We start from the raw sequence: 21,442 nt of genomic DNA, 5'->3' as shown, positions 1-21,442 counted from the left end.
GGGGTTCGCAATCAACTACCCCAAATCCCACCTAGTTCCATCGCAGATAGCACTGTTTCTGGGAGCACTGTTTCTGGGAGCAAAGCTCGATACAGTGGGGCAATTGGCCTCCCCTTCAGAGGAGCGGACCAAGACCATCCTGGGCAAGGTGCGGCACCTGCTAGCCACGGACGTGGCCAGGGTGAGGTCCATCAAGTCCCTCCTCGGGATGATGTCCTCATGCATTTATCTTGTACCCCTCTGCAGACTTCGGATGCGTCCGCTACAGGAGTTCCTCGACGCCCGCTGGTTTCAGGCGATGGGCTGTTTTGAGGACAGGATCCCTCTCGACGAGGAGTTCCGTCGGGCGATCTTATGGTGGGGCATCCGTGCTCACCTGACGATAGGCAGGGAATTTCAAATCCCGGCGTTTCAGGAGACAGTGACGACAGACGCCTCTCTGGAGGGTTGGGCGGCCCACACCGGAGGCCTCCAAGCAAGAGCCCTTTGGCTCCCAGAGGAGAGGTCTCTCCACATCAACATTCTGGAGCTCCGAGCAGTGTCCTGGGCTCTCAAGTTGTTCCTTCCGTCCCTCAAGGGCAAAGTGGTGAGGATCTTCATCGACAACACCACCACGATGTTCTACATATGGAAGCAAGGGGGCACCAGATCCCCAGCCCTATCCAAGGAGGCCCAGGATCTGTGGCACTGGGCCGTCGCCCAGGGGATGTTTCTGGTACCCTTCCACCTGGCAGGAATAAAAAACACCATCGCCAACTCACTCAGCAGGGAGCTGCGCTCGTGCCACGAGTGGAAACTGCGCCAGGATCAAGTGAATCGACTCTTCCAACGATGGGGCAAACCCCAGATCGACCTGTTTGCGACGGGGACAAACTCCAAGTGCCAGAGGTTTGCCAGCAGGTTCCCACAGCCGAGGGGCATGGGTGATGCTTTCTCGTTCCCTTGGGACGGCCTGTTCCTGTACGCGCTCCCTCCATTGCCGTTGCTGCTCCGCCTCATCAACCAGCTCAAGAAGTCCAGGTGCAGGATGATCCTCGTCGCACCGGCGTGGCCGAGGCAGATTTGGTTCCCGGACCTTCTGGACTTGTCAACGTCCCCGCCAGTCAGGCTGCCGGCGGACGAGGATCTTCTCTCCAAAGAAGGAGTTGCCATTCTCCATCACGACCCACAGTCGCTGAACTTGCAGGCCTGGCTCCTGCAGCACTAGAGTTTGGAGGGTACGATATCCCGGCTGATTGCAGAGAGGTTCTTGCAAAGGCCAGGGCGTCCTCTATTTTCAAGTATTACGGTCATAAATGGAAGAGGTTCTCTGTCTGGTGCCGTGCACAGAAGATTAACCCTCTGCGGATTACGGCCCCTCAAGTGCTGCCGTACCTACTGTCGCTGGCCAAAGCTGGACTGGCTCACGCCTCCATAAAAATACATCTGGCTGCCATCTCCCGATATACCAGGGCTACGGGACGGGCGTCCTTGTGGTCTCATCGCCTGGTGAAGGAATTTATGAAGGGACTATTCCGATCATTCCTGCCGGTGAAGGCTCCTGCCCCGGCGTGGGAGCTTAATGTGGTGCTGACCAGGCTCATGGGAGCCCCATTCGAGCCTATGCATTCGGCGCCTTTGAAGTTCCTGTCATGGAAGACAGCGTTCCTCGTGGCCATCACCTCTGCACGACGAGTGGGAGAGATTCAGGCCCTATCTTGCAAGCCTCCATACTTGACTTTTCATGACACGAGGGTGGTGCTGAGGACGCACTCCTCCTTCATGCCCAAGGTGCCATCGGACTTCCACCTCAACGAGCCCTTGGTGCTACAAGTTTTCTTCCTGTCGCCTTCGATGCCGGCTGAGAGGACTTTGCACTCGCTGAATGTAGCTAGAGCGCTGAAGTTCTACGTGGACCGCACAAAGAGTTTTCGGAAGACGTCACAACTGTTTGTGAACTTTGGGTCTGTGAATCAAGGGAAGGCTCTGTCGAAGACTTCCATTTCCAGATGGCTCTCCGGCTGCATCATGCATTGTCACCGGTTGGCAAACCGACCGCTGCCCGGCCGTCCGAGAGCCCATTCGACCAGAGCGATCGATGCTACCACGGCGTTCTGTCTGGTGTGCCCCTGCTGGACATCTGCAGGGCTGCTACGTGGAGGTCGACGCACACCTTCACAAGATTCTACTGCGTCGATCGGGACTCCAGGGAGGAGTCCAGGGTCGGCCAAGCAGTGCTGCGCAACCTGTTCGCTTAAGGTGAGCCTGGTGAGGAGGTAAGAGATGCTTAATGTTGAGTTGTTGTATTGCTTAATGTTGAGCCTGTTGCCACCCCCCGTGGTTGTGCATGTGTATACTGCTATGTATTCTTTTATTCATGATCATGTGAATCCATGCCAGACCCCATGCTGGAGAAGGAACAAGTTACTTACCTGTAACTGTTGTTCTCCAGCATGCGTCTGGCATGGATTCACATGCGAACCCTCCCGCCTACCCCTCTGCGGCTCTTCACTTGGTCATACTGCCACTTGGCGTGCTACCAAATCTGAGGATGGCTGCCAGAGGCGGGGCTTAGGGAGAGGGCAGTCATTGGCTGGGGGCAGCATGACCCAGAGATCAGTGATTGGTTACTACTAAGAAAGACAGATCAGAAACAAAACTGATACTGATTTTTTCTTTACCGAGGATTCCCAGCCTGACGACGGGGAATATTCATGAGCATGTCAATCCATGCCAGACCCATGCTGGAGAACAACAGTTACAGGTAAGTAACTTGTTCCTTATTTTTGACAGGGACATTGCCAGTCCATTTTCTGGCTGTTGTTGATTCAGTTTTCATGGCTCTTTTTTTTTTGTTTTGGTTGCATCCATATGCCTCCTGGGAGTTGTTGTTCTGAAACAAAGAAAAGCGAACACCGGCCAGAAAGAATGCCAGAAGGCATTAACAAACAACTGTACCATTGATGACATTTGTGGCACATGCAGGGTTTGAGACGGCCCCCAACTGCCTCTCTCCACATCTGGAACACGGCTGGCTCTGGCTTTTGTCCTGGTGATCCTCCTGCTCCAGTTTGGCAGGGTCCCTACCCCCCTAACAGGGCCATGAATCTGACTATGTCACACAGTGCTATCAGATTTTAAGATCAGGATGGCTGAAGCCATTTTCAAACAACTATGAAGTTCCTGATTCAGGAACCTCTTATAGGTTCTCCTGGAATGCTGACATTATAGTGGTTATATTTCCAGTAGGGTTTGGGGAACACAGGAGACTAATTGTATGAGTTCTATAGTGAATAAGGATAGTGGTTTTTATTTCCTGCTTCTACTTTTTTGCACCTTAACTTGCTATATGGATCTTGCTTTAAACTGAAGGTTATTTGTGTGCATTTGTTGCACATAGTGTCCCGAATTGAGGGGAGCTATTTAGCTCCTCCTTGTTGCCTAGTGGAGCCTGGTTAGCTTGACACCAACCGCTACTAGGAGTGACTTTTGGCTCCCCAGACCAACTGATGGCGAACAAACACAACTGTATGAATTAAACTCTGTTTATTTGAGACAACATATAAATAAACTATAGGACACATTTATACTGCATTTAATGCATGTTTGGTCATAAATACTGTTTGCATCTTATGTGGGAGTTAGTTTTGCAGAACGCTATGCACTCGCTCCTATTCACTGGTTAATGCTGGATACCCAGGAGCTGGTTTTAGCTCCTGCTTATCCAGTCTCCATCTCAGTCCCTGACATAGTAAAGTTAAATATGTTCTACTATTGTATGGACTTATTTCAGTTCTACTATTTATGAAGATTACATTCTAGTACTCTCATGTATTATTTCATTATCAATTCAATGTATGAATTGCATTATGTTTGGCATATCAATGGTAACGTAATCAATTGGGCTACTACTATTAGATTGTCTGCCAGTGTTCAACAATTCAGTTGACCTTTAACAGTTTTTGACTGGCGATGCGCCAATTCCACCCATTCCTGGCCATCAAATCTGAGTGGCATCTTGGGTAAACTTTATGCCAACTTTTTGCATTTTGGGTCTTTTCCCCCTTCACCACATGAGGCATTTTATAGGTTAGCGCACAGCAGAGAGGTCAAAGCCATTTGCATTCTAAGCACCTCAATGTGAAAAGTAGGTCTGGATTTCCTTTCCCTCCCCACCATTACTTTTCTACTCTCCACAGGTTTGCCGTCATAGGGCTAGGCATCCAAAACACATGCCAGAATTAATACTGTCCCAAAATACACAGGCCCATAGTACTAAGAGTCCCAGAATTCAGGCTGGTCATTCAGAGCAGAAGTTCAGGTATGCTCTAAAATACACTTGGTCTCGTCATGTAGATATGGCCAAAACTGACTGAACTGGTGCACAGGCCTATATTCTATATGTCCCACTCTGCCTTAAAAAACGTTACGGCACCAAAACTACTGTTGTCGCACCAATACCCTAATATTGCAGATAACCATATTGAATTACTGATCACAGAATGCACTGCGCCTCAGTTTATAAAAATCCTTCTGCAGGACTGTGTCCCATAGATGAGCCTTCCTACCTCAATAAAGATGCTTTAACCGTATAAACAACTGGAGCATGCTAGACGTTTGTGTCGTTCTAAGTGAAAAGATCTTTTTGTAAAGATCTTTTCACTAAAAGATTGATTTAGATAGACTGCTCCGTACGGTCACGGAGCAGTCTTTCTAAATAAAACTGTCACAACCCAGCTGCACATGAGAGCGCACATGGGGCTAATAGGCTCTGCGGGACCCAGAAGTGGAGGGCAAGGAGAATGGGTGTGTGTATATGAGCGCGCATGTGTGTTGATGTGTGTGTTGTGTGTCTGGCTGTGTATTGGTTTGGGGGGGGAGTCTTATGGGGATAGTTTTGGGGGAGCGAGGGGGATGAGAGATGGGGGTTTGGGCAACAAAACACCCAGAGATATCCTGCGGGAGACGGTGGTAAGTGGTGAGGGGTGGGGATCAGGAGGTGAAATCCCTGAATATTTTTTAAGAAACAACAACAAAAAACTCATTCGAAATGGTCGACAAGGATTTTGTCTGTGCCGGTTGAGCCTGCTGGGGCTGCGCAGCCTTTTTCTCTTCCTCCGGCCTAAGCTGGTCTGATTTGTCCCGTAATTTGGCTGGACTGGACGACTTCCTCTTTGAGGAGGAGCTTGATGGTAGGATGGCTACGGAGTCGAACGCGATAGTGATCACGGCCTATCCAACCTGGGACCCGCATCAGCGGCGAATCCGGTGTAATCAGACTTTCAGTTCTTGGCTTTATCTAGGACCCCCACGGGTGGGGCAACCTCAAAGGACTTTGATCTCTTCCCAGAGGGAGACCGCTCTTTGGACCGGCCGGTCCTGGCTAAGGCATGACCCTGTTTGGAGCTCGGGGCAGAGGCCTTGTTTGAATTTATCATCCTGACCTGTGACTTATATCAATATTCATATTTAAGCCTAAACTTCAAGTCCAATTTAATTTCTATTGGGATGTACCTAAATAAGAAATTCAAACTTTCTAGTAGATTGCAATTATACAAGATCACCTTTAGGAACAACAGAAGTAGCGACTAGCTACCTCTGTGACATAGTATCAGTGCTGTCAATATGTATTTATTTATTTATTCACATTTGTTGAGCTCACAACAGCCCCGAGGCATCGTGGCGCTTATTACAGTGGGTGAAACATATCTTAGTTACAAAAAACAGAAACAGCCAATATAATATGTACAAGTAGTATAGAGCAGAAGGGGAAGCAAGAGGAGGGGAGCAGTTAGTTGAAGAGAGCATTTTTGAGGTTTTTCTGGAAGGCGTGGAGAGAGGTTTCAGCTCTGAGTGCAGGTGGGAGTGCTTTCCATAGCTTTGGGGCAATATACGGGAATCCTAACCCTCCTGCCTTGGCCCTGTTACGCGGTACAATGAGTTGGTTGGAGTAGCATGTTCTGGTGGGCCTAGATGAAAGTGATCTGGATAGGGTGTCTGAGAGGTAGGATGGTGCTGTGTAATTAATGCATTTGTGAGTGGTCGACAGAACTTTGAACGTGATGCGGTCTTGGACTGGGAGCCAATGAGACGTCTTTCTTGCTTGTGTGATGTGGTCTCTTTTCGGTATACTTGGGGCTGCTCTGAGACTGTTATTTTGGGTGGTTTGGAGCCTGTTTAAATTTTTTTTAGAGGTGCCGGCTAGGAGCGCATTGCAGTAATCAAGCTTGGCCCTATAGTAGCTCTGGCAATGGAGAGACAGTTGTCCTTTGTTAGGAAAGGTTTTATAGTGTTAATGAGCTTAGTACTCAAGACGGAGGCAGAGACGATAGCACTGACTTGTTTGTTCATGGACAGCGTGGCATCGATGTGTACCCCTAAGGGTTTTACAGAAGATAAGACCGGGATGATGCAGTTGTCGATTTGGAAGTTGGCATAGAGGGCGTCTAAGTTAGCTAAAGTGGATTTTTGGCCAAGCATGAGAATTTCAGTCTCGTCTCCGTTGAGACAAAGGCCATTTGTGGCCATCCATGCTTGGATGGTGGAGTAAATTTGCCTTAGGACTGTAGCGTCTTGGTGATAAATTCTTGTCAGCGGAAGGAGCACTTGAGTATCATCCGCATAGTTAGTGTATGTGATCCCAAGTACATCCAGTTTATCAAAAAGGGGCTTTGTGAAGAGATTGTATAGCGTAGGGGCAGTGCAGGATCCCTGAGGCACACCACAGTGAATGATGGTGGGTTCTGCATTTGCTATATTTAAGAAGACTTTCATAGCTCTGCCTTCTAAGAAGGAGGTAATCCAGTAAGTTGCTTGGTTGGAGATGTGTGTGGCGTGTGAGAGGTGTTTGGTGAGGGTTTTATGTTCAACCAGATCAAATGCCGCTGTGAGGTCTAAGAGGAGTAAGAGGGTAGGTTTGCCTTTGTCCAGAATATGGGTGATTTGTTTTTTTAGGTCTATTAATGCGGTTTCAGTTACGTGCCTTTTGCAAAAGCCAGACTGTCTTTTGCCTAGAATGGAGTTAGTTTCAAGGTGGAGTTGTATTTGGCTGTGGGCGGCTTTGTCTAAAATTTTCAGCAGGAAAGGGACGGTCGTTATGGGCCAGTAGTTGTTAGGATTTGTGGGATAAAGCGTGTTTGTTTTTAAGAGGGGTTGCACCCAAGCCTCTTTAAGGCCGTTAGAGACTATGCCTGTTTTAAAAGATGAGTTAATGAAGGCGGTTAGGAGTGGAGCAAGTGGCTCGGCACACTCCTTTATGATCTTAGGGGGGCACACATCACCCTTGCATTGCAATGGTTTGAGATGTTTAAGGAAGTCTATGACTTCTGTTTCTGAGATTTCCTGAAATGAAAATTTGGGAAAGTCAATAGTTTTCTTGTCAATATCTTGTTGTAACATTGTAAGATACTCAAAGATGGCGCACATAACATACGCGGGTGAAGATCAATGTCCTGGCGGGGGTATACGCATGCGCAAACGGATACGGAAGAGAAAATAAACAAACTACTCAGAACGGGCGGCAGATGCCACCGCCTGTACCAAAGGAAATAGAATGCCTGTAACCTGATGCAAGCTGGTAAGAGCATGTCAGAAGCTCTGACTCGAACAAGGAGGGGCTGCCTATATGAATAGTTCTTCTTTTTTTCGCTACGTGCGAAAAATGCCCCCAAGGTGTCAGAAGATGCAACTCTTTATTTTGACACTGCATAATATATTATATTACTTTACAAACAAGAAAAATATAATATTGCCCACCCCCTGAATATTCATTAAATTTTTCTTGAACTTCTTATGGTTCAACAAAGCAACGAAAACGATAAAAGGCGTCCGAAAAGAAGCAATTCTAATTTCCTTGTCCTATGAGGACCTAGAGTAAGAACTAATTTTACCTTACCTAGTTTCATAAACAACTAGACATAGATTCTGAATATAAGAACTTATTCTGTGTCTTCCCTCACCCCATACCCTGTTTCCTTTCCACTACAGGTGGGGTACAACTATATTGAAATAAGCAAAGCTGCATTGTAAATGGGTGCAACACAGAATAATGTGCTGCAATGAATGGCCCTGAAGAAAGTGGTTTTATGAAATGAGTCCACTGAAACCGATAGGCCGAACCTGACCTTGAAAAAGGAAATTGACCAAAGGAATTGTGCAAGGTCTTTATTTCTATCCTTTCCATATTTCGAAAGGAGGGTAACATACCCCAAAACTCTATGAACGGAGCCTGAAGATATGAAGACTCTGACATAGTACTGGGGGCAGAAAAACAAGAGATTTCGGTCTTTGAAGGACTGTGTGTTCTCATACAAATACACACAAATACACACAGGACTTATGAAGTTTTTCTTTTTATGTCTTTTACTTCTGTTAAACAAAGAATAAGAATAAAATTGACAAATTCATTTGTGTTGGCATTAGACACATGATCTGGGCTTTATTTGACATGTGCCTTTTAAGTGAAAATAATTGTGTAGAAATTAGTGAGTATTAAGATAGGGCAAGCTTCTTATACTATCCCCTCACCCTAGATAAGCGGGCCACCAGCGTGATCTAGGGGTAGTAATACACAAGGGTTTAGTGTATTCTGTTGGAGGGCAAGATAAACAGGAATCACATATTTACTAATGATTGAAAACGAAGCAATGATAAATGATGTACCCGCGTATTGTTGTGTGATAATATGTATCGGGAAGTCCTCAGGTGAGAAAACCTAAAATCCAATACGTGAATTCTTGTTTGAATTGAGCTATGCTGCCAACCTGCTATGCCTGTCTTTCTTTGTCTTCTTCAAGAAGCCCAGGCATATCTCTCACCCTTCATCGTTTTGGTCCGGGTGCAGGCAGTAAAGACATTGTAGATGCTTAGCCCGCATTTGGTGCAGGGCCTGAAGAGGGTCTTTCCCTCCTTCGTCATGGTCGGAGGGCGTGAAGTAGGCCCACAATGACCTTCTAGAAACTTCGATGAATCTTCGCCCTTGAGGGGCGCAAACTTCATCAGCAAGGGGTTACCATTGCAGGCCGATGTGGAGGGAGCACAACGGTTCTGGTGGAAACAGAAATTGAACTTTCCAATGAAAAAACATGGAAAAAGACATACAAATAGCTTAGAGAGCATCTCAAAGACTCCCAACACTGAAGCCTGCAGTACAAATCTGAAGATAGCTGCCAAAGGCGGGGCTTATGGAGAGGACTGTCATTGGATGGGGGCAGTATGACCCAGAGGACAGTGATTGGTTTAGGGGAGAAATACAGTTTTAAAATGAAAGTGAAACGTTTTTTTCTTTTACCAAGGATTCCCAGTCTGACGACAGGGAATATTTATGAGCATGTGAATCCATGCCAGACCCATGCTCGAAAACAATAGTTAACAGTTATGTAACTTAAACTTTGTAAAGCTCTCAAGCGAAAAAGACCTTTACAATGCCGGTTTTACGATCAAAAGAAAATCTGTCCTTGTAAATCGGTCTTTTTCACTTGAGAGCTTTAAAATGAGATAATTTCACATAGAACCGTTTGTATATGTTAGATATACATTAAGCAACCCACTCCTGCCCTATGAAAAATAAAATGAAAATAAAGAAAGTAGATCACTGATGGCACAGCTCCCATAGCTGCTTCCCTTTCCCAGTCGAGTGTTCAACCCTCTGGATCACTACGCCTCTGGTTATTTGTGAGGGGTCAGAAATGAGAGGCAGACACAAAGTGGTAATGTTTTCAACATCAGACATCTTTATTAAAAGGAAAGGGTTGGATAAAGGCCCATCTGTCCCTATCCTAAAGAGAGTTTCCCTATCTAGGAAACTAAAACTAAAGATCTGTCTTCTTTGACAATGTTGTTTGGAGAAAAATCTCCTTGTCTATGCCTTTGTTTAACTAAAACCCCAACTGTTCCAACTAGAAGCTAGAGTAAAAGTGGCTTTGCTGAGTACACGTTGCCGCTCTGGCAGGGACAGTTATTGAACTGACTGCCAAGCTTTCCGCGCCGTACATGTTTTGGAGGTTTTAAGTTAATTTGATGTGTAGAAATGGTGATTTATGGATGTGTACCTCAAGATGGTTTTCAATAAATATTGTGCTACGCTATTAATTGAGTGTAATAGATTTTATAGTGTTAGGGCTCCTTTTGAGTTGAAGAGGTGCTATAAGGGTCTGGAACTCAAAGGCATGGAATAGATATATGGGATTGTAAATGAGAAGAGTAGATTAGTTGGTTTTAAAACATCTAACCAAATTAAGGTGGAGTAAACTTTTTAGAAAGATGTGCTTTCTTTAAGATTAGAATTTGGTTGGCATTTGGGACATGTCCACAAGGATGTAGGTTTATTCTGGGGTTAAAGGATGCCGGTGCCGTTAACCCCTTACCGCTGCATTACGAGGTCCCTTAGCGGGAGCCGCTAAAGGACCAGGGAGCTAACAACAGGCCCGTTGTTAACGGGCCCGTTGTTACCTCCCTCCACATTCCCATTGAGCCCTATGGGGGCTCGAATGGGAATGGCAATGGGTTCCCTGAATGGGGAAATACCGGGTCCTCCAAGGTTGGAATGACCCGGTAAGTCCCCATTCAGGGAACCCATACCCAAACTCGTAATGAAGTCCAATGTCTGTTTGGGATAAAAACCTTTTCAGAGAGCCAAGTAGAGAAAGTAAAATAAATGCGAATAGTATGCTTGAGATGGCGTAATGTGAGTTATACAGAAAAAGTATGAAGAGAATGGGGAGAAAAGTGAAGGTTTATGATTTTAAGATTAGATAATTTCTATTAGGTAGCTTAAAGATCCTGTTTGATTAAGAGGGAGGGGCTGGTGTTTTATTTCTACCTTGCTGTGGAAGGAATATTCCAGAGGTTTGGGTTGAACAAATCGAAGGGTTTAGTGTGCGTTTTCTTTTTTGTTATGTTTATTTTGTTGTGTTGGTAAGTTTCATCACATGGACTGCAATTGATAATAATTACATGGCAACCACGCAAAAGAGGAGTTTGAGGATAATTTCTTGGAATGTGAATGGGGCAAATTGTGTGAATAAGAAGAAAATTATACTGAAAAAGCTTGATGAGTTAAAGGCTGATATAGCCCTTTTACAAGAAACTCATTTGTTAGAGGTGGAAGCGGAGAAATGGAAGAGGGAATGGGTTGGCAATGAGGTTTGTTCTGCTTTTACGTCTAGTTCAAGGGGGGTTTGCAACTTAATCTGCCTATTTCCAAAATGAGTTATAAAAAAGACAAGGAGGGTAGAATTGTTTGCGTCAACCTGACGATACAAAATGTTGATTATTGCTTCTGTAATATGTATGCTCCTAAAGGTGGGGATGGTGCATTTTTCCTGAAACTCACACAAATGCTACAAAAGATTAATAGAAGGAACTGCATAGTGGGGGGGTGATTTTAATACTTTACTAGACCCTCTGTTGGATAAGAGTGGGGGGAACATCCACAATGACAGTACTTCTAAAAGAGAAGCCTTGAATAAACTAATGAAAGAGGGGAATCCGAGTCTGAGACAGTACACCTATTTCTCGGCAAGACATAAATGTTACTCTCGAATTGATCTGTTCTTGACATCAGGATTGTGCACTGAACATTTCAGCGGAACAGATATAAAGAGCATTACAATCTCAGATAATGCTCCAATCTTGTTGGATCTAAAACTGTCCTACCCAGTGCCTAAAACTAGTATTTGGAGCATGAATGTGACTCTTTTTGAAGACAATGGCATAGTAGATGAGATAGTGAGAGAAGCCAAGTTCTTTGTGGAGGAGAACTGGACTGGGGAAGTGAAAGTCTAAGTTGTCTGGGAGGCATTCAAAGCATACTTAAGAGGAATGTTAATAGGACTATCGAGTGAAAAGAAGAAGACTAAGAGTTTAGAAATTAAAAAACTGAATGAAGAAATTGGGACCCTTGAACGACAAAATGTGCAATGGTACTCGGAGACTACACTTGGCGTGTTAAAAAGAAAGAAAGAAAAGTTAGAGGATTTGCTTTCAACAAGAGTGGAGAGTCTTTTATTCAAAACAAGATGCAAATACTATGAAAAAGGTGAGAAATGCAACAGGCTCCTGGCACATCGCCTGCGGGTGTTGGAAAGTGAAAAGATGATCTGCGCAATTGAAGAGGAAGATGGAACTGTATCATGTGATCCTATTCAAATTAATAAAATTTTCAGGGAATGTTAGTCAAAGCTGTATTCCTCTGAAAACAAGGCAACAAAGGAAGAGCTAATGACTTATGTAAAAGATTGTAATTCCAAAATAATTGACTCACAAACCAGGGAAGAACTTGAGAAAGAACTAAGCATAGAGGAACTTAGAAAAGCTGAAAGTATGCTAAACTCCAGGTCAAGATGACCTCCCTAGCGAATTATATAAAATTCTCCCAGATGAAGCGTACAACCTAATGTTGGCAATGCTACAAGAGTCTCTTAAGGAAGGGCAATTACCAAAGACTACAAGATATGCTTCAATCACGACCATCTGAAGGAAGAGAAATTGCCAGTGTTAACGAGCAGTTATAGACCAATCAGCATGATTAATACGGACAATAAAATCTTTGCTAAAGCACTGGCGTTGATAATGGAACATACTCTAGCAACAATCATAGACCAGAGTCAGGCGGGTTTTGTAAAGGGAAGACATGCTTCCGACAACATGCGAAATTTGTTGTTAACTGTATATAAGAATCTTAAGGAAGAGGTGGTGGTGGTGGTGTTGTTGGATGCAGAGAAAGCTTTTGACAGAATAGAGTGGGAGTACCTCATGACTGCCCTGGATGGATTTGGATTTGGTAATAACTATATAAACTGGATAAGGCTATTACACACCACGCCAACAGCTTGGGTGAAGATGAATGGATATGTTTCAGACAAGTTTACTCTTGAGAGGGGTACGAGACACGGCTGCCTGCTCTCACCAATCTTGTTTGCGATTGCGATGGAGCATCTTGCAGTAAGGATTAGAGAAGATGTTGAGGTCAAAGGTGTGCATTTTGCAGAGGCCTGCTAGAAAGTTTAGCTATACTCTGAAATATATGCTGTTGATCTTGCAAAATATCAAATCTGTACCAGCGTTGATACAACAGATTGAATCTTTCCATAGAGTTTTGGGATACAAAATCAACTGACTGAAATCCGAGGCAATGCCAACATCAAGCTCCTGTTCAATAATCGGTATGAATAGCTACGGTTTTCGATGATGTCCAAACAAAATGCGATATTTAGGCATTTGGTTGACAGAGGATGATGGAGATCAACCTTGCCTGTATTACGCAACACCTAGAATCAGATGTAATAATGTGTGATTAACATCTCTAAATCTAGGTGAAAGAAGTCACCAGATTAAGATACTGAATAGGGTTTTTTGGACTCCTGAAAGGCTTCATACACGGGGTCTTGTTGATTCAGAAGCGTGTTGAAGAGGCAAACATTCTAAAGCTACATTTGAGCATATGATCTGGGAATGCTATGACCTGAGATCATTCTAGTGAAAAGTGTCTTTGAAAATGAATGAGGTTCTCATACTTGATGTGGAATCTGACTGTGAGTGTAATTTTGGGAGAGGATGATTTGGTGGCTGATCTCTCATATCCACAAAGGTGCTGGTTTTACAGGGCTTCTAATTCTGCCAAAAAAGTAATTTTGAGAAAAGGGAAAAAAGCAGAAAGACCAAAGTTTTCAGAATGGGTTTCAGACCTAAGACAGATAGCCAGGATGGAGAAAACTATTCTATACAGAAGCAGTTTATTTGATCTTATTTGGGGTAGAGTCCTGGATCTCTTTACTTAAGAGACTTCATTAATCATCTAAAAGATTGTCTTTTTGTTGTTAAATGACTGTGATGTATATGTTATATATATTTTTGTCTGTATTTGTGTATTGCTGATACTTTGAAATGACTCTATATGTAGTAAACTAATAAAAATGTAAATAAAAAACTAAAGATCTGTGTTTTGTCGTCGAAATTATATACATTGTCCTTGTGTCCAAACAGTTAATCTGACCCTCACGCTAAATTGAACTAAGAGTGTAAGAAAAGTGTCTCTGATGTATATAAATTCAACAAAATAATCCTTGGATCCAAAGGGGGTGGGGAGGGTGTCCCTTCCTCTGGATGTCTCAGGTAGGGTGGCAAAAGTGTTCCTTTCAGATAATGGCTCCTTAAAGATGACAAAAAGATGACAAAAGTGTCTCTTTCAAGCATCCATTTCCTAAGGATAACACAAATGTCTCTTTCAAGCAACCACTTCTTAAGGATGGCAAAAGTGTATTTGACCAAATAATAGTTCCTTAGGGATGTTGAAAGTAGTTTAAGATGATGAAAGTGTCTCTTTTAAAACAATCGCTTCTTACGGAGAACCTCCTGGTATACTCCCCTGCCAGAAAGACTTTCGTAAGTTTATCAGATTCCCTAGTAAACTCCCACAATGTCCCTTTATTTAACTTTAACTGGCCTGGTACTAGGTTTGCCTTGACTTCCCTTCATCTGATTTCTATAGATCCCCTGGTATACTCTCCTGCCAGGTATCTGTTCACAATTTCTGTAATATCTGAGTAATTTAGATGAATTACCAGGTACACTCACCTGCCAGGAATCCCCTTCTGGGGTCTGCGGATGCCCTGGTTTATTCTCTTGCTAAGTATCTTCTACCCAAATGCTTACTGCCTGATGTGCTTCTTTCACCAGAGGGTCTCTTTTATGTTCCCACTGTTTTTCAGTATACCACATTTGCGTTCCTTCAATGTATATACTTCCTTAGCTTAAGGTATTACTTGTCTCAACTTTCCCCATGTGGACATTTCATATATGGAGACTTGTTCAAGTTCCACCTTTTCACCTCTTCAATAGTATTCACCTGCTTTTGGCAACGCTTGCTCCAGCTTTTTCCATATTGATGTTTCATATATGGAGACTTGTTCAAGTTTTGTCTGTTAATTCCTTCATTAACATTCAGTGGCTTGTGGCAATACTTGCTCCAACCTTCCCCAGATTGACATCTCGTACATGAGTACTTGAGCAAACACTGTCTGTTTTCTGCTTACTCAATATTCAAAATGAGTTATTAAGGCTTCACATGCCGGTCAAAATGCCCCCAACATCTTTGGGCAGACTCACCGGTGTCTGGCTCTGCCTCTGACCTGTGGCACTTTTCTGCAGTGATTCTTTCCCCTTGGGATGGCGTCTTCGTCTGTGCAGACCTCCTCTCACCTCTTCCGATGACTCTGCGCTCGCCTGCTGCTGCCCAATCCTTGTTCTTTGCTGCCAGTTCACCAGCGGTCCCCTTATAGTGCCTGCAGATTCCTCCATGGCCCAGCACCTCTCCGGTGAGCACTGCCCGCAAGCAGCAGCTTGGGAACACCTGCTTCCACCAGCACAATCCGTTCTCACGCCTCTGCCTTCTCCCGTGGCACTGCTTCCTTCTGCCTCCATTCAACTTCTTTCTCTTTGGTAAATGCGGACACCTGTTCAGTTTAGTGTTTCTTCTGATCCATATTAACTCCTTCCTACTCGTCCCAGTCATTGGGGTTTTATGGGACTTGGAGTCCATAAGTTGTATAGGGCTTCTAAGATGATTTTGTTTGGGATTTCTGGTAAGCATAAAACCATCAGAAACAGGAGGTGTTGTGTGGGTTATGTACCTATGAGGTGAAAATTGTATTCTGTCTAGAATGTCTGGTAGGAAGGAATTTTAGAGTTTTTCAACTGGAGGGATTTATATAATAACATGCCATCATGAACCTAGGAATTACAGGGCCTTCTTAGTTTAGGAGGGAAGAATACTGCGTTCTCCTGATGGGGTCACCACATCTCCCCGACCGCCATCTCCCCCCATGTGATGTTCCCTCATAATACCACCCTCATGATCAGGATCAGATAGCAGCTGCCATCCCCTGGCCATATAGGAGAAGATCTCTGGCTCGGGATTAGTGATGACTCCATGAGATTCATCACATTATGAAGCACTTACAAGCGAATACGATCCTCAAAATAGCACAGTATTTCACTGTGCACTGGGTTGGCATTCAGTGTCTACACTGCAGGACAGTAGATCATGCATACTATGGCTAAACCATGTGCCTGTGCATAGTGGTTTGCTACCAGTGCCATACCATGGTGAGAAACAAGAGGTGCAATTTTTCTTTTAAGGGTATTGATTAGGGAAAAAGAAATGTGTGAGCGGTGGCTCACTGGGTAGAAGATTATTGTATTGTGGCTAAGAGCACATCACATGTCAATCAAGATTTCAAATAACAAGTACTGTATATTTTTCTGCTTTTTTTAATTTGAAGGGACATCTCCATGGAAAGAAGATGAAGGAAGCGAACCACTTGGCAGCTTTGCAGATCTTTAATCGGGTGAATGAGTCTTTACTGCCAGAAAATGTGTTGGACCTGCATGGGCTTCATGTTGACGAAGCTATTAAAAACATGTCTCAAATATTACACGAGAAAGCTGAAGGTAGGAACTGTTGGACATAAAATATTTGCAACAATTTCACTATTGGAATTTGCAGTACTATCCAATGTGTAAGATGAATCAGTTATTTGAAAGTTAGATAGGAGAGAAGCAGTATGAAAGGGAATGCATGCTGACCAGACAAAAGGAGACAACCTTTTTTAATAATCTCTTTAAAAAGAAACCATATTCATATTGAATGTTATACAATTATGGGAGATCACACACAACTTGTGCATGAAATCTATTGGAATAAGCCTTATTCTTGTTTGTACATGCGATTGATGTATAAGAGAGTGCACAAAATCTTGCCTCAAATGAGGTAGTACTGCCCTTATAAAGATAATCCATAGCCAGACCTTCACTGAAGAATGTATTGGTTGAAAAAAAACGAGTGGCTAGAAAGGTTAATTTGTTCCATAAATTATATTTCATATATGTGATCAAACATACGCAATCATTCACTGCTGTTTCAGAGTAAACAATAGAACGTCTAAACATCATTGGCAACATTATTTATTTTAATTTTGACTTGGTGCTTCCTTTTCTGGTTCTTGAAATGCTTCTGTTTATTACATTGCACCCCCAGGTGTTGTCAAAATGTGCCTGACATTCTGACATTGAGTATTTGTGCTAACAAGCAGGTCCCTAACTTGGACGACTACCATTGTTTTTCTGCTGTATTATTTTTAAAAAATATACATTTATGGATTTTCTTAACCATGAATAAAACAACAGAAGTTTTACATGGAACGTGGCAGCATTCTCAACATGACTATACAGGGCATGGGCCCTAACGATATCTTCAATTCCTAAATCAACATATTCCCCATATTCTCAATGCATTTTTAATATTGACTTCTGTTTGTAATCTGTACAGCATCTCATCCTCATCAAGACTCATTACCACAAATGTTCAAACAACTCATACTGACACTAGGACCTAAATTAGGTCATTTATACTTGAAGCAAATTTCCCATAAACTCTCTACAGTGTTATCTTCATGGTGGCTCATTGTCACGTGAGGCGATGATGTGAATTAATTTAATTATTTCCCCCAGTCCATTCAGATGTTTTCTTCTTCTTTAATTTTGTATTACTATATGGACTTCTTCCTTGGCCAGTACCCATCGCTGAATATGCTTTAACCATTGGGTGATCAATGGACCTTTGGATCATTTCCAAGAGATCGCCATCCTTCGCTTGGCAAAAAGGATTCGCTTGGCAAAAAGGATTCGCAAAGAGGCAATTTGTTCCTTGTGTTTTTGTTTTTGTCTCCTGCTAGAATCCCTAATAGACAAGAGGACGGGTCACATAAAAAGGCACCACAGTGTATTGGTTCTAATTATTACGCCATGCCAGAATATTTGGATCAATGTGCAGTTCCATAACATGTGCCAGAAATCCACATATCCCTGATGGCATCAGGATCATTCATGAGACAAAGCCGGGTAGAATGTATGTAATTTCACTGATGTCAGGAATACTCTTTGTAGGATATTAAATTGAATTAACTCAAATTAAATGTAGCATTTCTAGAGACTTTCTGTGCTTGCAAACATATTTTCAACCATTCTCAGTCTTCTAGCAGAACACCCAAATTATTCTTCCACTTCTTGCTTATGTTAAGAACCAGGGTTATCTTTCCATTAATTGACTTTTTATATATTCGAGAGATGATGCCTTCTTCCGAGACCAAAGTGTTAGGGAGAATTCTCTCTTTAGGCTGAATTTCCTAACCTAGTGAGTCCCCCAGCAGCTTTGCTGGATTTCTGGAGTTTGTTTTTTTCCTCCTGCCAAGAGTGAGACTCTTTTTCTCCCACTCTTGGACATGATTTATGGTATTCCTTTGACTGGTAATGTGTTTTATGGGCTATGGGGTCCTTTACTCCATAGGGTCTCATGTGTTTTTCCTATGTGTGTTACACAGCACCCTCCGTGCAGTAACACAGGGGTGTCATAGTGACACCCCACCATAGACTCCATACCCTGGGACTGACTACTGTCTCCCAGGGCATGTAAAGTCACCATTGGCTTTACTAGTCCCAAATTATTAACAGAAACCAGTACAAACTATCATATTGTGGACGTACTGGTCGGGGCAATTCGATTGCCCCGGGGTCTGTTAGTCGAGGGGGCACGTCTCCGTCTCCCCTGATCGAGTTTTGGCTGGTGGCAGTGGAAACTACTTTTTATATTCGACCGCGAATATTTTCCTAGGGGATTTTCCCATTGTTCGAGGCTACCAACTTTAATTATTTAATTCTCATAGCCTTGAACATACCGCCGGTTTATTTAATTAATATTAATTCTCCGGTTGGTATTTTTTGCCAAGACTCGATTCTAAAATGGCGTTTGTGTTCTCTTCTGTGACTCCAACCCAAGTCGAACCCTTTGTTCCACTTTTTGGCGGGCTTCTCCACAGAAGCCTCCAAAAGTAGTGCCACTCTGTCTGGGTACCACAGGGGGTGTGGGAAGGGGTTTAGGCACCCTGGACTGAGTTACCTTGGTAACTCAAGTCGCACTCTTGTGTGATTGGCCCAAGTGGTGAGCCGGCCGGCTCACCACTTAGCATGTTTGATTGACAGCTAGGCTGAGTGAATGGGGTTTTCTGCATAAAAGCAGGGCTTTGGGGACTGGAACTTCAGAAGTCGCCACAGGACCTGAGAATCTGACGAGGGAGAAGCTGAGCCGACCTACCACGACGACACCACCGGTGGAGCCCTGCAGAACCGACTCACCACTTACCGACGACGGAGAAGATCTCCCGGCTGGAGAGGCTTCTTCCCCTGACTGGTGGGCACAACCAGTTTTCCTTTCTTTCTTCGCACCCCACTCCAGTTTGTGGTCGAACTGCCCGTGCCAAGCACCCCGGCAGCGGATAGCCACTCACCACTGAACCGCGAATCACCGGACCGCTCCTTGTACCTGAGAAACTCTGCGGCTGGTTTCTTCCCTGGCAGTGCAACGGACTCCTGTCTTCCTCTACGACGAGATCCTCTCTTCCCCTGGACGAAGCACCGACTTGCACCCGCTGCCAGGAACAACTGCCCCCGCTGGAGCGTTCTCACCACATTAAGGTACCGTGTCTGCCAGGCCTCCCTTTCTAAAGATTGCTACAAGGTAATAATGACCCCTTAACCTTCTGGACTAGCCGCCTTGACCCTCTAACTGGTCCCTTTCTTTGGTCCAACTCCTTTTTGAACCTTTTCAAGACTTTTGTGCACTGCAACCGTGTGACCTTAGACACATTTCGTTTGATCCTCTTAAAGCGGATCCGGCCTCTTGAACTCTAACTTCACGGTTTCACTTTGCCTTCCTCTTTTGTTATGTTCTGGTAAAAGTGTTGGGATCTGTTTCAACTTGTTCTCTGCTTTTCTCACCCTTTTAAACCGAATTATTAGAGTGCCATCTACGTTAAGCGCTCACCGCTGTCTGAAAATAAGTGGGGCTTTACTTAAGACTTGTCTAATATTCTTTTAAGGGAGTGTATATCTTTTAGTGACCGTATTTTTGAATTGCTTACTATTAGTGCCTGTGTGTTTTTCTAGATGTGGTTTTAAATAAATAATTATATCTCTTTTACACCAAGCCCTGGTCAGTGTTTACTTGTTCTACTGTGTTCTCTTGACCTATTGTGAATACTCTGTATACTGCCTAACTCTTCTTGAGGGAATCCATGGAATCCCAGGTCAATTCAAAGCCTTTCCCTTGCTTTGGGAGATCTATTAACAGTCTACTAACTTTACCAACTTGCGTATTGTTTCAGCTCGCCACATACTATAATTGAGCAGCAGAAAGTATAACTCGCAACCCAAGAGACCCAAGTCCTCTTATTGATGGGGTCTACATAGTGTTGGCAGAGCCTTTCTGCAATGGCCTTCTGCCCCTAAACTCTCCATTATTTTAGTGTCCAATGTTTTGAAGAATATTTGCTTGATCATGTATGGTATGTTTGCAAATAGTTATAATAGCCTGGGGAGGATAAGCATTTTAAATAATGCAATCTTACCCATCAATGAAAGGGTGATATTTTCCATAGTGTTCCCCATTCCAGTTAATAATTTCCCAGTATTATTAATGAATGTCTCTTCAAGAGTATGAAACACGTGCATTCCTAAATACCTGAAGGATTCATATTCCCATTGTAACCCCCCAGATTGGAGTGTCCCTTTGAATTTCTCCCTGAGGCCTGCTAATGAAAAATGCTGGATTTGTCTTTATTGATTTTGAATCCAGATATTACACTAAAATTATCCAGTATTTCTAGCATCCATGTTATGTTATGTTATACAGTAGGTTTCTCACATATATCAACATGTCATCAGCATAGAGTGTGCTTACATGAGTGTGCCCTTTAATTTCTATTCCTACTTCTAAAAAATGGTTTATGAAGATCCCAGTTAGGATTTTCACCACCATGGTGAAAAGGATCAGGGACACCATTCAGCCTTGTTTGGTACCTCCAATCAGATCCATATGGGAGATTTTAATGTACCTATTATCACCCTAGCTGGAGATACTCTATATAACAAGCAGACCCATTTTATCATACTTGCTCCAATAACATATCCCTTTAGTAACACACATAACCATTCCCAGTCCAAAGAATGAAAAGCCTTGACCACATTAAGGGATAGCACTGCCATTCCTTCTCTAGAATGTTGTATTATGGCCACTACGTGATGCAATCTGCAGAGGTTCATAGAGCTATTCCTACCACTAATGAAACCACATTGATCTGGATGTTTTAATTCATGTGGTGTTCTTAAGCTTGCAGCTTTTAATTTTCCTAGGATTTTAGCGTCTACATTTATTAGGGAAATCGGGCGGTATGAATCACAATATTTAGGAACTTTATTAGATTTGTATAGTACGATTATTAATGGCTATCATTACTCAGGAAGGATCCCAATATCTAGGCCGCCATGTTTGTAGACAGATTTGAGTTTAGACACTAAAATACTAGCAAATGTTTTGTCAAATTCAGACGGTAGGATATTGCATCTTGGTGTC

At 43.4% G+C, this 21,442-nt stretch overlaps 1 protein-coding gene across 2 annotated transcripts in view; it reads left to right on the top strand.

The window, feature by feature from the left end:
* N4BP2 (NEDD4 binding protein 2) overlaps window positions 1-21,442 on the top strand; it is a 2,396,815-nt gene that overhangs the window by 2,064,280 nt on the left and 311,093 nt on the right. For both annotated transcript variants that reach the window (XM_069631771.1, XM_069631772.1), the window contains one exon: window positions 16,260-16,428. In XM_069631771.1, coding sequence (XP_069487872.1) covers window positions 16,260-16,428 — 169 coding nt within the window. The remainder of the gene's footprint in view (window positions 1-16,259; window positions 16,429-21,442) is intronic.

This window comes from Ambystoma mexicanum, chromosome 6q (genome assembly GCF_040938575.1).
Source record: "Ambystoma mexicanum isolate Mex_15411 chromosome 6q, UKY_AmexF1_1, whole genome shotgun sequence".
Classification (NCBI taxonomy): Eukaryota; Metazoa; Chordata; class Amphibia; order Caudata; family Ambystomatidae; genus Ambystoma; species Ambystoma mexicanum.
Note: the sequence above shows the minus strand (reverse complement) of the source record. Positions and strands in the feature narration are given on the sequence as shown.